The sequence below is a fragment of the Carassius auratus genome, chromosome 25, assembly GCF_003368295.1.
Source record: "Carassius auratus strain Wakin chromosome 25, ASM336829v1, whole genome shotgun sequence".
Classification (NCBI taxonomy): Eukaryota; Metazoa; Chordata; class Actinopteri; order Cypriniformes; family Cyprinidae; genus Carassius; species Carassius auratus.
The window spans coordinates 19,827,393-19,842,963 of NC_039267.1; the positions used below are offsets into that span (position 1 = coordinate 19,827,393).

Genomic DNA, 15,571 nt, shown 5'->3' on the forward strand with positions numbered 1-15,571 from the left:
ATGTCGTGTCCTTGCTCGCTGCAGTTGGCCAATTGTTATCAACCTTATAAATATGCAAATAAGTATCTATGTTTACCCTAGTGTGAAATGATGAACTTCTCTATTCAGGATTAGAGGATAACACACAGAACAAGGTAACACAGGATTACAGTGTCTCAGACATCCGTTCTGTATTTCCCCTCAAACGTTCAGCATAACGAGAGCAGACTATTCATCCCCTGGCTGCTGCGAGGCAGGTTTCAATATTAAATTCATACAGTGTGTTTATGAGTAATGCTGAGTCAGGGAAGATGATTCAGGTCATCTGGCTCCAGCTCACTGCTGCTTATTGTGTGATTTGTATTATCATAGTGTGCTCTAGATATAATAACCCCATGATATCTGAGCCCAGGCAGGACAGACTCTTTGTGTCTGCTTCACAAGCTTTGAAGTTTGTTGATGACACATCACATGTGGCATCAGTCCACATTCCTGCCCTGTTTGGGTTATAATAAAAGAACAAACCCTGTCCTGCTCTGCTTTTACATTGTATTTTAATGTAATTAATTTCAAAAGCACCTTATTGTTTTATTTTCGGACAGCATTTGTTAGTTTTTGTCCATTTTGTCTTTGAGAGGAGATGAGGGAGTCCATCCACTCTTGTGCTTGTGATGTAGATTTGAGAAATAACTAGAAAATTCATGCATTTTTTATCTAAAAATAATATATAATATTATATATATAATTCTTAATTATAGTAAAGCTTGATTACACTAGAAGCATCTGCATGAGTCACTTTTACAGGCCTCAACCATACATATCCATAACTCCAGTGCTCCATCTGCTGGGAAAAATGTATAATACAGAGACAACAAAGCACTAACTATTTATTTTATCCCCACTTTCAATTCCTATATAACAAAAAAACTATGGGATATCACCTACAAACAGTCATTTAATATATTTGAAAGCCATAATTTAAACACTTTTAATAAGCCTACAATGCAAATCATACATTACATTTTTTAGTAACTTTATAAACTTTATAAATAACTGTATAAAAGCACTAAACTTTTACCAAAAAAAAAAAAAATATATATATATATATACATATATGTATGTATAATAAAACTATATAAATAAAAAGTATATAGTATACAGTACTAAAATAACACTGCATTAGCGAACGTTCCATGATTTTTGGAAACAGTCTGATCTGAACAATATGATTAAATATTTATTCAATATTTCAGACTATAGCCTGGTTAAAAACAACACAGAGTAGACTTGATGTAGACTAAAATAGCACAACTTGAGGCCATTTTTCTAAAAATAAAAATGTTTATTAATGTTGGATCATAATTTAATGCAGAGAGATTATCAGGAAAGGCAAAAAGCACTTGCAACAATCCCATAATTCTTCAGAAATAAGGGAAGGAAATATGATCTTATGTTATCAAGCAGAAACGACTGAATAAATTCCTTTCAGAACTGAAGAAGAAATAAGATTCTAATGTCTAATACATGCAGAGAACAACAGGGCAAATAAATATATTAAAAAGCACTCACCTTCTACTAATAACATGATTGTTAACCTGATGTTATTCATCTAACGAACAACAGTTAGAAAAATTGCATAAATATATTATCCAGCTTTACAGACATACAACACAGCAAATCCACAGACACATCGAGTTCACATACATCTCTATACATTATAAAACCCTTTATGAAAAATAACTCTTTATAAAACATTAAGTGCTTAAAAATCTCCTTCAGTCTTATGACACGTGAGCATTTTAAGCAAGCTCTATGTCTACAAAATACTCTAGCTTCAGAAATATCTGAGATCACCGGTTGATCATAGCTGATCAGTTTGATTGTGATTGATTAGATAAGCTTTTTGTAGCTTGTCTGTTTATTAAAAATGGCTTTAAATAATTTTTTTTCTCCTGGAGATGAAATGTTCATGTCGTTCAAATCCCATACTTTCTTTTTGTTTGACACAAAATTAGATATTCGGACAAATCCGTGTATCCGAAGGAGCCCCAAACACGACATGCAGAGAAACACAAGATATCATGGATTTAAAGGGGTCATATGATGATGCTAAAAATAACATGATTTTGTGTATTTGGTGTAATGCAATGTTTATGCAGTGATGCAGGTAAAAAAAAAAAAACACATTATTTTCCACATATCGAACATTATTGTTGCTCTTCTATCCCCGTCTTTCTGAAACGTGTCGATTTTTACAAAGCTCATCGGTCTGAAAAGCTGTGCTTTGATTGGCCAGCTATCCAGTGCGTTGTGATTGGCTGAGTTCCTCAAGCGTATGACGGAAATGTTACGCCCCTTACCATATTTGGAAACACACAGCGACTCCACGACAACAATACTACACCGAAAATAAAAGTTACGCATCCTTTCTTTACGTAAATATTTGTGTGTTGTCTATGCAAATCTCCCCACACAGTGATGTAGATTTGATTTAGGAAAGAGTGGACGATTATTAACCTTTATAAAGAACATCTCTTTGGGTTTAAGACTTAAGTCTTTGCGACTTTACAGATGTCATATATGCACAAACAGCTTGTTACACTCCAAAAACAAGGAAAACTTAAACTTGCATCACATGACCCCTTTAAGAATGATTTCCTACGACTTATTCATCCACCCCCTCGGTTTAAATAAATTGCTGCTACATTTGTTTCCTCTCTTTGCTTGAAGGGATACTTTGATACTGAGATACTTTGCAAAATTAACATGGAAATTATGACAGAAGTTTCAGAATTTGCTCACTCGGGGCGATTTGCTCGTTGTGACTCTTTGATTGGTGGAATTTTCTGTACAGTATCATGGGAAATGTAGTTTCTAGATTATATAAAACATAAGTGATGGCTTCAACAATAGCATATACCATCAATTAAAAACTTCTGAGCGTTAAATAGATCTCTCTTTAAAGGTTTATAAGTTTTTGTTTAAACTCAGTTTCCCTATGGAGAACATGAATGTTGTTTTGCTTCCAGAACCCGACTGTTGTGCTCTCTAGAATACAGGCTTGGCTGTAGTCGCACATTCAAACGTGATTATTTGAGTATCCGAAACTCTGTCCAAGCTGCTGTGTGGGCAGGACATTTCGAGACTTGCTTCTTTAATTGAATGCGGTAGTACGTCCAAAACACTGACATTGTGGGCGACTGCTATCTTTACATGTGTTGATGCTGTGGCCTCATCAGTGGGAGGAGCTTCGGTTGTTGGACACATCCTGCAGGCGTCTGATTCTCCTGGCAGAGCCTTTTGGCGGGAGACTGCTGCTCTTCCTTCAGGGCGATACTTCGCTTCTTGGTGGGCGTCTCGCCCGTTCGGATCATGCTGTTTATCTCTCGCAGCCGCTGTGGGATGAAGTGAAAAATAGTTTAAGTACTAGGTTTTGATGAATCTGAAGAGTGAATCTGAACAGGAAATGTTTTTATGATAGCGTTTTGTTCTTTTACGTTGGATGGGCTGGAGCTGACGTAGTAGAAGATCTTGTCTCGAGGAGTAATTGGGCTGCCGGTCTTGTGTGGAGAGATGTAGATGGAGTGATTGTGGGACAGGAGCACCCGGCGTGGAGAGCCAATGCGGAGGCACGGATACGGACAGAGGGGCGGAGCTTCAGCCTGCAAACACACACACATCTGCAGATATAAATCTGAATCTACACTTAACTGACTGGACAGGAAGAATGACCCTTGTCGTTTGAGAGCAGCTTTAAAGCAGGATTTGATTTGAAGTTTGTGTTATTGATTCAGATATTTTCTTGTGAATCAGTCAATAGTTACCCCGTTTTTTAGCGAGTTGCTGGAGTAACACAGAGCGAACTGTTTGATCTGTTTGATGTAGACCTGGTTATAGAAACGGATGAGGTCTCCCCTCTCCTCCTCCTGCTCTTGGGTCGGGGTGGATGGGGCACTGCTGGGCTGGGGAATGAGCAGAGTGCTGCTGGAGCTCATGGACACGGGACTGCTCTCACCGCTGGCTGCAAAACAGACCTGGTCATATGTCAGCCTATAAAAGACTCATCACTAAAATAGTTTTTCAACTAAAACCAGGCTTTATCTTCTCATTAATGATTAAATGTGCAAAAAAAAAAAGAAAAAAAAAGAAAAAGTTTTTGAATGTTACAGTGTTATTACGCTTCTATTACAACAGTTGCACATTTTTAATTCTTAAAATAATTGAGAAATTAATTTACATTTCTCATTTTACTTGAATAAACTACAGAAATACCACTGGGATGCAGGAAACCCAATGTATTAAATATGAAAATACGAAAATCTGAAAATTCCCAGTATCAATTTTGAAATCAGTTAATTTAATTACTTTGACTTATGTCACATGATTGATCAAAAACAAATCTATGAAACCAACATATATATTTTCTAACAAAACAACATCAATATTACTCTGGGTTGTTTTTAAAGCGGGGGTGAAATGCTCGTTTTCACCCAATATCCACTCAATATATTTATGATCCAGAATCAGATCCCGAGGCTGAAACTGAACGAGAGCAGCGGCAGCAACGACTACAGCAGGACGTCTCTATGTGGTATGTACTGAAACTGTATATATTTGCTTAGCGGTTTTGGAAAATGACTAAGTTCCACTTTATGTCGTCTTTTTTTTTTTTTTGGGAAGTGCAGTTTGATGACAACATCACATGTTGTTTACTTGATGTTCTTACGAGCCGATAGCTAAGTTAACAACACAGAGATATTTGAAGCAGTTTTACTCACCGCTTGCGGTCCCAACACACGATCGTGACCCTTTTTCGTTGGGACTGCATCATCCTTAAGAAATAAACGATGTGCAAATCCGGCGTCAAACTGGACCTTGTTTGTAAAACAAGCATCTTCAAAATGCAGGGGAACAAACACAAGCACTTGCACAACTCCGTTGATGCTCTGTAAAAATAAACTCCATCCACTGGTCCCTTAATGCTGTTATTTTTTTTTTTTTGGTAATCTGTGCAGGGTTGTCTTGCCCTGGCAACCAAAAACACACTCCTTTTGTGACATTTCGTGACGCTCTCGCTCTGATCAGTGAAGTCTGTTGTGCTCTCATTGCTCTGCTATACGGGAGCGTGCGCTCTTCCGGCAGAAGTGCCTCAGGACCCATATAAGGAAATTCCACTCCATCTAACGTCACACAGAGCCATACTCGAAAAAAAACTTTCCGAAACTTGTGACAAACCGGAAGAGGAATTTTGGGAAAAAAAATACTCCTTCAAACGCAGGGGCGTAGCAAGCTTTTCAAAAGTGTGGGGGATGGATGTGGTTTGTTTATAAACAATAAAATTTATGAACACATTGACAGAGGGGTACAAAATGCAGGGCTTAAAGTTCTCTGGCACTGTGCTGGATTTCCGGCTTGCAGCGTTTGGCTGGGAAAAAAATAATCCGACATAAAAAAAGAAAAAAGAAAAAATCAGAAAAGGGGAGAAAAAAACGCAAAATCAGAAAAGGGGAGAAAAAACGCCCACACAAAGCTTTGTCTCTGGTAGTATAAATAATGTAACAATTTACTGTTTTTAAACATTAAAATAATATACACCTTTTATTGCATAGTTCTTCAACAGGTATGCAAACAATATCCCAATAATAGCAATTAGCAATAGTCTAAAAAACGAAATATAATACCGAAAACACTCGACATGTCAACAAAACGATAAACAGAACATCTTCCCAAACACATATCAAGCTTATTTAAAAACCTCTAAAGCATAAACACTCATTCAAAGTACCTGGAAAAGGGAGATGTAAATAACCATAAGTTCCCGCCTCCTCAGCACGAGCTGACCGATAACACCCCAAGAGAGGCGGGACTTAAGGCAAAACAGCCAATCATCAGCCGATCACACTCAAAGCCGGTGTCAAGTTTGGGAGGGAGGGGGAGGAGGCAGCCGCGGCGAACGCAGACACAGAGCGGTCAGAGAAACGGAGGAACGACTGTAGTAAGGCGTTTGTGCAAAACTGCGGGAAAACTGCAGAAAATGTGCGGGTGTCGAACCCTCTCACCGGGAAAAGTGTGGGTGTTAAAACCCCCACATCCCCCACGGGTGCGACGCCCCTGTTCAAACATACAACTTAATTTTTGAAACTGTGTCCATGTTTAGCATGGGAATCCAACTCTTTAAAAGTGTAAAAAACTCAGTATGCATGAAAATAGCATTTCACCCCCCCTTTAAACACAATATGTAACGTAATAAGGTGTAGCAATCAATAAATCAATACAAATAAAATAAAATATGGATCTTGGCTAATTTGCAATAGTTAGACATTTCATTCCTGTGGTAAATCTATAAAACCACCAAAATAGCAGACTGTCCAGTGTCTAAAGCTCTAAATAATAGGTGTTTCTCAATGTCAAGGAAGGATCCTCAGAAGCCAGTATTTCGAGGATGCTACGTCATCGACATCCGTCGAAGGACTGTTCCAATGTCGAGGATCCTCGGAATTTCAACCAAGGACTGAGTCCTTCGTTCAAAGAATATCCCATACACCGGAAAGGATGCATAAGTGTATCCTTCGCGCTCTCAAATCACCCACAAGCCTATGCGCGCAGCTTTGCTATCTAACGTTAGTTCAAAAATTAAAAAATGTTGAACGTTAACGTAGTCGAATCGTTAACGTTTTTTATTTACGTTACCAAACATTTGTTATAACTAGTCAATATAAGTAAAGTTTAAATGCCAGTACAAATTACTACCATATTGTAAATTATACAAATGGTTAACTGAACCGGACCTTAACAATTGGTTTCTTTTATAAATAACTGGTATCATTAAATTACTTTGGAGAACTTACAGCGTTACAGCGTAAGTTGTAGAGAACTTACAGCGTTAACTCACAGCGTTATTCAAACGGACCTTTTCACTGACGTAATGACGCAATTACGTGCACTTGTTAGCCTGTTCCATTTACGTGTTCTCCGTATGCTAAAGAGGAGTCTCGCCTAGCCTCTGAAGGAAGTGACTTGGAAGGTTCAGTCCTACCAAGGAAGTATCCTTGACATTCAGAAATGCCTAATGTGTGTTACCTTGTTCTTGTCCTCCCTCTGTGTGTGAGAACTGTCTGCGGCTTTTTTCACTGTTTCCTGAGTAGCGTCTCTTTCTTCCAGAGATCAGCACACTCCTGTACACCTGAGATACTATCTTTATTAATATCTCTTTCATGTTAACTTCTTCCTTACTGTTTTTACAGATGCACTGAAGATACACTCACGCTGCTGCTGGCCTGAGGTTGAGTTCTGTAGCACTTCATGATCTTCTGAAAGGACTTATCCTCTTTTGTCACCTGAACAAACGGACAAAACAGTTAAAACAGCCATTTTCTTACTGTTTTGATAAACATGTATGTGTGATATACTGTAGCATGCAACCTTGATTTCACACATCATCACACATGCGATTTTGACAGAGATTAAACTGTACATTCATTTGCGGGACAAAAACTGCTACAGAAGTCTAGAACATGGCCAATTACATATAAATACACACATGAATACCTGTATAAATACCTATAAATAATGTTTAAATACCTTAGTCATGACATAGATGGCACACATGAGGAGCTGGTCCAGATGTCGGTCCATCATGAGATCGGTGCAGTGCACTAGTGAATACTCAAAACATGTCCAGATTTTCCTGCGCAGGTCTGCGCTGATGTCCAGTTTAGCACATAAGTCTCGAAGGCGCACACTAGCAAGGTGATATACCTGATGGGGGAAAGAGGCATTATTTAGGATTGAATGACATCTATTATATTTGATATTTCGATCATGATAACTCTCTGAACAGTTTAAGCATGCTGATAGATATGACAATGTTAATACATTTGGCTTTTGGAAGACTAGATTAGCTACACACTGCTGCTGCTGGACTTGCTACTGCTAATAGACACGCTGCTGTGAGCTTGTTAGATATACTGCCGCTGCATAAACAGACACAGATAAATCCTGTAGCAGATAGGAGGTGCTGGGGAGGTGGAGGGTTCAGAAGAACAGATCTTATTGTACCTTGCGGAAGAACAGACATAGGGAGCCGGTCTTCTGTGCTTGTTTGGTGGGTGTTCCCTGATGAGGGCTCTTCCTGTCCGGAAGCACTGTGCCTGCGGGTGTTTCTGTCAGCTGCTGTGTGGTCTGGGTGCTGAGCGTTGGCAGTGCCCCCCCACTCTGACCCATCACGCTCACCTGCACTGGGATGAATGTGATGCCACCACTCTCATTTGCTATTCCTGCAAAACGTGTAAAACAAAGATGTAAAAAAAAACATAATCTGTAATTGAAATACAATGTTTGCCAAATATATTCTGTATTTTTACTGTTAGAAATACAATATTTATACATACTTTACAGATCGATAATTGTCAAATAATTTACAGAAATGTATTTATTTTATTTGATCATTTCTCCCAATCAGATTGCTTTGTCAACATTTACATTGTCTGGCTCAGTGTTTGCTGTAAGCTGGTCATTATTCTGAAACCTCCACCTCCCCCAGCACCACCTGTCTAGATCTGCTTAGAGATGTATCTACTATATGCCCATGCACGAAGCAGCAGCATATCTTATGATCGTAGCAATGTATAGATACAGTATGTGTGTTGTTTTTTACGGGTATTTTTATTTTTTTAAGAAGAATCAATGGGGGTTTTTCTGTGGCATCACCTACTGAATGACAGATTCATAAAGGTACTAATGATAAACGGACTATTTTGTAGATAGTTTTGCACCTTGAACAGGTATGGTGACCGTCTGGCCATTGTTTGCTGTGACAGTAGCTGTTGCCATGGTGACCACAGTCTGTCCAGCTGGGATGGGGCTGACCAGAGACGGCTGAGCCACTTTTTTTGGTTTAGCAGACTCAGAGGTTGAATTTCCATCGACAAAGAGGCGGCGACAGGCCGTGCCTGAAGGGGGTGAGCTGTAGCGGTCATCGAGAGATATAGGGGAGGGAGAAACACCTGCAGTTGAAAAAAGAAACAACATATTTAAATATGCACATTCGGTTTGTTTCAGTAAATGTACAGACATCATCTTGCATTTAGACTCAGTGCTTGTTTCATTCATAGTAAGTCACCTTTTCCTGCTCCGGTGATATTTCTGCTGAACTCACTTTTATTGGGAGTGTGTGTGGTGCTTCCTGAACTGTCCTCCAGGTGTTGAGGAGGCATTACCTGTAATATAGTTCACGCTAAAGTATATTCTTTTATTTGTTAATGTGGTTATAAGCGGTTATATTGTTCTGACCTCCTGGCAGGCAGGAATGCAGTTCTTGGCCTCTCGGATGCTTTCCCACAGTGGGGAGTTTCCTTTCCACGCCAAAGATTCCAATACCTGCTCCTCCACATGGTTTAGATATTTGACTACTTCCCGGAAAAGACCCTCCTCCGTCCTCACCAACACCTCAATCACCTGTGAACAAGATCGAGAGGCTTTGACTTTTATGCATGAATGCATACCATTTTATGTTTATTTTCTATCTCTATATTCGTCTACCTTATAAAAGTGATAAGCGGGGAGGTCAAAGATTTGCAGCACTCTGGGAAACTCTCCTGGTGGTCGATACGAGAAGATTACGATCTCCAGGCAGCAGACGATGAGTGACCGGTGAAACACATCTTGCTCTAGAATGCCCTGAGACATGATATAACATTCAGCAGAAAGTGTGCTGCTAATATTCAATAGTTTTGCATTCCTCATTGCTTAGTTAAGGCATATAGTTTGATTTGTGATGAAACATACAGACAGGTCCATATCTCCAAGTCGTTTCTTCTCCTGGTTGATGATCACTTCCAGTGATTTGTAATAAAGTGCCTCAGCCAAGTAAAAATACTTCACTGCAACATCTGTGAAAAGGGATGGCCCAATTTTTTGGAATCAATAAACAAATGATCATTGTTTGAATTGTGGAGAAAAGTCTTGAGCTAAAAATTAAAGAAAAAAAAAAGATAATAATATGACATAAGGAAGTATGAACATGTCTACCTCTCGCCAGAGTCTTGTAATCTTTTCCTGTTACTTCATAATTCTTAAGAAAAATCTCGGACATCTCCTTCAGTCTGGCTGTTATGGACTCACTGGGGTCTCTTACACATGATCTGTTACACACAAACAGAAAACATCAATGATTCCTGGGCACAGAAAATTTCACTGTGACTTTAACAGTTCACTGGAATCACTCCTGCCACAATCACTAGAATCCCAGTTCACTGCAAACTTTAGTATCACCTTTTACTTGAATTCCTGTAATCAGAATATACTGGAATCGCTTTTGTCATATTATTTTTTTTCTGGAAACAGTGGTATCATTTTACTGTGATCATGATTCAAATGAACAAATGTTTGTACTGGTATCACAATTCATTGAAATCACTGGAATCAGTTTATAGGTGGAATACTGGAATAAACAGTTAACTAATCACTGCTAAAAAATTAATATTGGCCTATCATTGGACTAAAATCTTACTGGATTCACAGATTTACTAGACTCTTTGGAATCACATATTTACTGGACTATCTGAAACACTGTTTATGGAAGAGTTGTACTGGACTCCCTGGAATCCCATTTAACTGGACTCTTGGGAATCACAGATTTATTGGACTATCTGGAATCACATCGTAGCAAAAAATAAACTTCATAATCACGGGAAGAAGGTGGCGGGAACCGCCGAACATTCAAATGAAAACTTTAATAATAAAATAAACACAAAACAAACAAAACCCAAACACAAAATAAAGCCCAGGCCTGGTCCTCTCTCGTCCTTCTAAGATGGAAGAATGCAGTTTTTCTAACATGGGAAATATGGTTTTCAAAAGACAAGTTGCTGTCTAATATGACACCCAGATTTCTGACTGTAGAGGAAGTAACAGTACATCCATCTAGTTGCAAATAAATCTACAAGATTCTATGTACTGTTTCTTGGTCCAATAATTAATATCTCTGTCTTATCCGAATTTAATAGGAGAAAATGATTGGCCATCCAATCTTTTACATTTTTAACACACTCTGTTAGCTTAGATAATTTAGAAGTTTCATCTGGTGTCGTTGAGATATATAGCTGAGTATCATCAGCATAACAGTGGAAGCTAATTCCGTATTTTCTAATAATATTACCAAGGGGCAACATGTATATTGAAAATAGAAGGGGGCCTAGGACGGATCCTTGTGTCACTCCATATTTTACTGGTGATAAATAAGATGACTCCCCATTTAAATAAACAAAATGGTAGCGATCGGACAGGTTGGATCTAAACCATCTTAGAGCCTGCCCTTGAATACCTGTATAGTTTTGTAATCGATCTACGAGTATGTCATGATCTATGGTGTCGAACGCAGCACTAAGATCAAGTAAAACTAGCAATGAGATGCAGCCTTGATCTGACGCAAAAAAAGGTCATTTGTAATTTTAATAAGTGCAGTTTCTGTGCTATGGTGGGGCCTGAAACCTGACTGAAATTCTTCATACAGATAATTTTTTTGCAGCAAGGAGCTCAATTGAGCAGTTTTACTGGACTCTATGGAAATACCGTTTAACTGGACTCTCTGGAAATATAGTTGTACTGGATTCTCTGGTATTACCGTTTTACTGGATTCTCTGGAATTAAAGCTTGTTGGAATTACAGTGGAATCAATAAAAGAAAATTCCATCTGATTACAGTAAACTGTGATTGTAGTGGTTCTAGTAAACCCACAGTAAGTACAAGAACTCTGCTTCTTGTATTTAGGTGTATGCAGCAGATTGAGAGTAACACAAAAGCTACATTGGGCTCACCTGAATATGTCTCTGAGTCTAATGCTGGGTCTGTATTTGAATCCTGTCAGCACAGTGTGCAAACGGCCCACACTCTGCATGGCCGTGGAAACGGGTACCCTCACTGTTTTCCGGCAAGTACCTCCTTCCTGTCAAAGGAGTGGACACTTTCAGAGCAGATGCCTGTGAAAAAAAAACACAAGTTTATTGATATACACACTCCTCATACACACAGTTCAGAGAAGCACTGAAGAAACAGAGAGAGCGAGGAGACTGTAAACTATTTAATTAAGTATTTAAATGAAAAAAAAAAATCACTCACAGACTGTCACCAAAATGTATTGGCTCCAAAAAAAACTGTCAGCGTGTCTTCTTTCCCCTTCAAAAGAGAAACAATTGCTTATACCAAACAATTTGAATACAATAAACAATAATAATAATAAATCAAACCACATCATAATACAATTTCAAGACATAAAATATGATTTAACATGACATATTCTGAATATTCCATAAGAAACAATGTTGGATGATATCATGTAAACTTTAAATCTTTTGACTACCAGAATAATTTAAAGTTTGTAATGTTTTTGTAATGTAATGTCTCTTATGCTCAATAAGGCTGAATTTACCTATTCATTTATTAAAATTTTTTTAAATCAAAAATCCAGTAAAAACTATTATATTGTAAAATATTATTGCCATAAAAAAATAAAAAAGTAATAATAATGATAATTATATATATATATATATAAAATTTTAATTTATTCTTGTGTGTCAGTGTGACAAAATCTTTCAGAAATCATTCTAATATGCTGATTTGGTGCCGATAATTATGAATATTTATTAGTACTCAGTTCTTATTATTATCCATGTTGGAGACAGTTTTTGCTCTTTGAAATGTTTGTGGAAACTATGATGATACTTTTTTCAGGATTTTTTGATGAACAAAGTTTTTTTCAAAGCATTTATTTTAAATCGAAATCTTGTGTAACATCATAAATGTTACTTTTGGTAAATTACTCTAAAATGTGTGTATCACTCCACAAAAAAAATATTAACAACTGTTTTCGATGTTGATAATAATCAGAAATGTTTTTCGAGCAGAAAATCTGAATGATTGAATGATTTCTGAAGGATCTTGTGACACTAAAAAGACTGAAGACAGGAATAAACTACATTTTAAAGATATTGATTTAATAATAAACAACTATTTCTAAATTTCAATAGCTATTTCACTATATTATACTGCTTTTATATATTGTTGTTTTATTGTAATATTGATCATCTTGAGGTGGTCAGCAGGGGCTTCTGGGCACGAGCAGTCCCAACCTACCCTGTTCCTGCTCCTCATTCTGGGAGTGTCACTTTTCTTATTCCCCAGGATCTAGAGTCAAGGTGGTGCTTCTAGCGGAGCGGAAGGCCGTTCTACAGACAGTCATTCTTGCTGGATAGTCTTCATCTAAAACATGATGCTAGTCCATGGTTACATTCGTAACCTGGAGATGTTTTCTTGTCATAGTAATAATGTTATATAAAGGTTACAAAAATGTTTCTTAGAATATTCATTAAGTACAAATTACATCTTAAGTGTGTTCTTCAAGTAAAAATGATGGTTATGCTTTATTTTAAGGACCATTTCACACTATTAGCATGCTCTTTACTAACATATCGGCTGTTTATTAGTATTTATAAAGCACATATTAATGATCTATTCTGCATGACCATATTTGAGCTCTCTTAACCCACCGCATGCCTAAACTTAACTACTACCTTACTGATATTAATGAGCAGCAAATGAGAATGCTCTTCTAAGAGTATTTTCTCTCAACGTTATCAGAATGTATATCAAATATTGGTGAAATTATAAGAACGCTCCATCAACATTAAATGTAATGTCCTGACATTTACTGTATATAACCTAAAATAGTTGTTACAACATTCACTGTTAGCTGGGTGGTCTATATATACAAAATATAAACTCCTGTCCAGCTATAACCTAATAATCATGACTTCCTGTAAAGTTAAAATTATGTGTATTTTAAAAAGCACTATACAAATACATTTGACTTGCCTTGCAATTACAGTGCTTAAAAACAACACTGCAATGCATTCAACGCCATACTTTCCATCTCCAGTGGGATTTGACTGAATTGCTAAGATGCAGTTTTTACAAATAATCAAACAAACAAATATGCCAGCCTTTTTAACTTCCCAAACATTACTGTAAATGTCACTCACTTGAATGCTGGACCTGCAGGCCAGAAAACATGCACTATGCACCTTTCACATCTATATGTACACAACATCAAGTTAAGCTGAATGAAGTTTGCTGCACTTGGTACTTACATGCATTTTCTTATTTTAGTCCCCAGATAAGGTGACTTTGCATCTTTAACAGCAGCAGGCTCTTCTCCCTGCGTTGAGTTCAGCAGAATGAGGGATTTTGCTCCAGGTCAGAATACAGAGGGACACAGATCAGCCTCGGTGACCTGCTGAGCTTTACTCAAACACAGACAAGTCCTGACTTGTCATCTGGGCTGGTTGCTGTGTTAAGTGACTCATGCAGCACATGAGGAAGTAAAGCACTCAGCTGTCATACTCTCGCTCTGCTGCACTATGCTTTTTAGGCTTCAATTTCACAATTTACTCATTAATTTTTTTCTCTGAATATACCTGTGTAAAAAAGAATGTGTGCTCTGTTTAGATCTGAGCTTCATGCATTGCTTACTGCATGACCTGCAGTCATTTATGGCATTAATAATGACACGATTCAGAAGGATTTACAAATGAATCACTTATGAATTGCTCAAAAGATTACATGAAAAAAAAAAATAATATTATAGTCAAACGAACATCTGAATCTGACATCTTTCCTGAGGCTTATGTAGCGCAACTGTTTGCAAACTGGTCAGTTTGCAGTTGAAAAAACAGGATCTAGGTAAATGTCTCTGAATAAAAGTGTTTATTTGCTTCTCAAGATGAAGTGAAGACAAATTCAGCAGAAATATTTGTATTAGCTAAAAAAAAAAAGTTCTTATAAAGGTGGAAGTGGAAATATTACAAATCTATGTGAATCTTATGAAACCATTTAAGACCATATCCAAGCAATATTTTTTCTAGATATTAGAAATGTTATTTTCAATAATTAAAAGCGATACTTAATAATAATAACTATTTTATTATTAATGTGTGTGTGTGATGTTTACAATATTGTAAAATTGAAAATAATACATTCAATATCAGTTCTTTAATCTTTTTAGACTGTGCTGTTTCAGTTTAATAAAACTTCCCCACACATTATAGTGCGCCTCCTGTCTAATCTCAATTAGATTTTATATATTATAAAGCACAATGTAATTTTAACTCTTTCTCTTTTGATTTTCACCATGTTTTCTACTTGATCAACCTCTGATGAAATTATGCAGCATGGCTGATTTAGCGGCTCAACACAAACAACTACACTATCTCTGTTCAACAAGCCAAACTCACTGAGCATTAGCATTAGCATTAGCATTACCCCAGTGACTCTGAGGATGAGATGGGTTTGTGTTCATGTGTGTGTGTGTGTGTGTGTGTGTGAGCCTGCTGGCCTCTGACCTAATCAAACATGCCTGCACATGCCCACATAATGAGCACAGGTCATATGATCAAGCTGTCTGCACTCTCAGCCAATGACGGCCTGCCCTTCTGTCAGACACTGCTAATCTCTTCAGTATGGCTCCTCTCCTTCTGTCCAGCCTTTCTACCCTCAGTCCACTGTTCTTTAGCAATGACTCATTACAGCATAAAAGTCT

General features: G+C 37.5%; 1 protein-coding gene across 1 annotated transcript; it reads right to left on the bottom strand.

Moving 5' to 3' along the window:
* Positions 1-1,196: 1,196 nt before the first annotated feature.
* On the bottom strand, positions 1,197-14,292 carry LOC113043630 (retinoblastoma-like protein 2). The gene is given in 17 exon segments (XM_074559805.1): positions 1,197-3,260; positions 3,262-3,374; positions 3,477-3,641; positions 3,804-4,000; positions 7,060-7,162; positions 7,245-7,316; positions 7,561-7,737; positions 8,038-8,255; positions 8,754-8,984; positions 9,101-9,197; positions 9,271-9,435; positions 9,520-9,657; positions 9,766-9,869; positions 10,009-10,121; positions 11,796-11,957; positions 12,097-12,153; positions 14,124-14,292. Coding segments are annotated over 15 exon segments (2,019 nt in total). The 5' UTR covers positions 11,876-11,957; positions 12,097-12,153; positions 14,124-14,292; the 3' UTR covers positions 1,197-3,214.
* Positions 14,293-15,571: the final 1,279 nt, after the last annotated feature.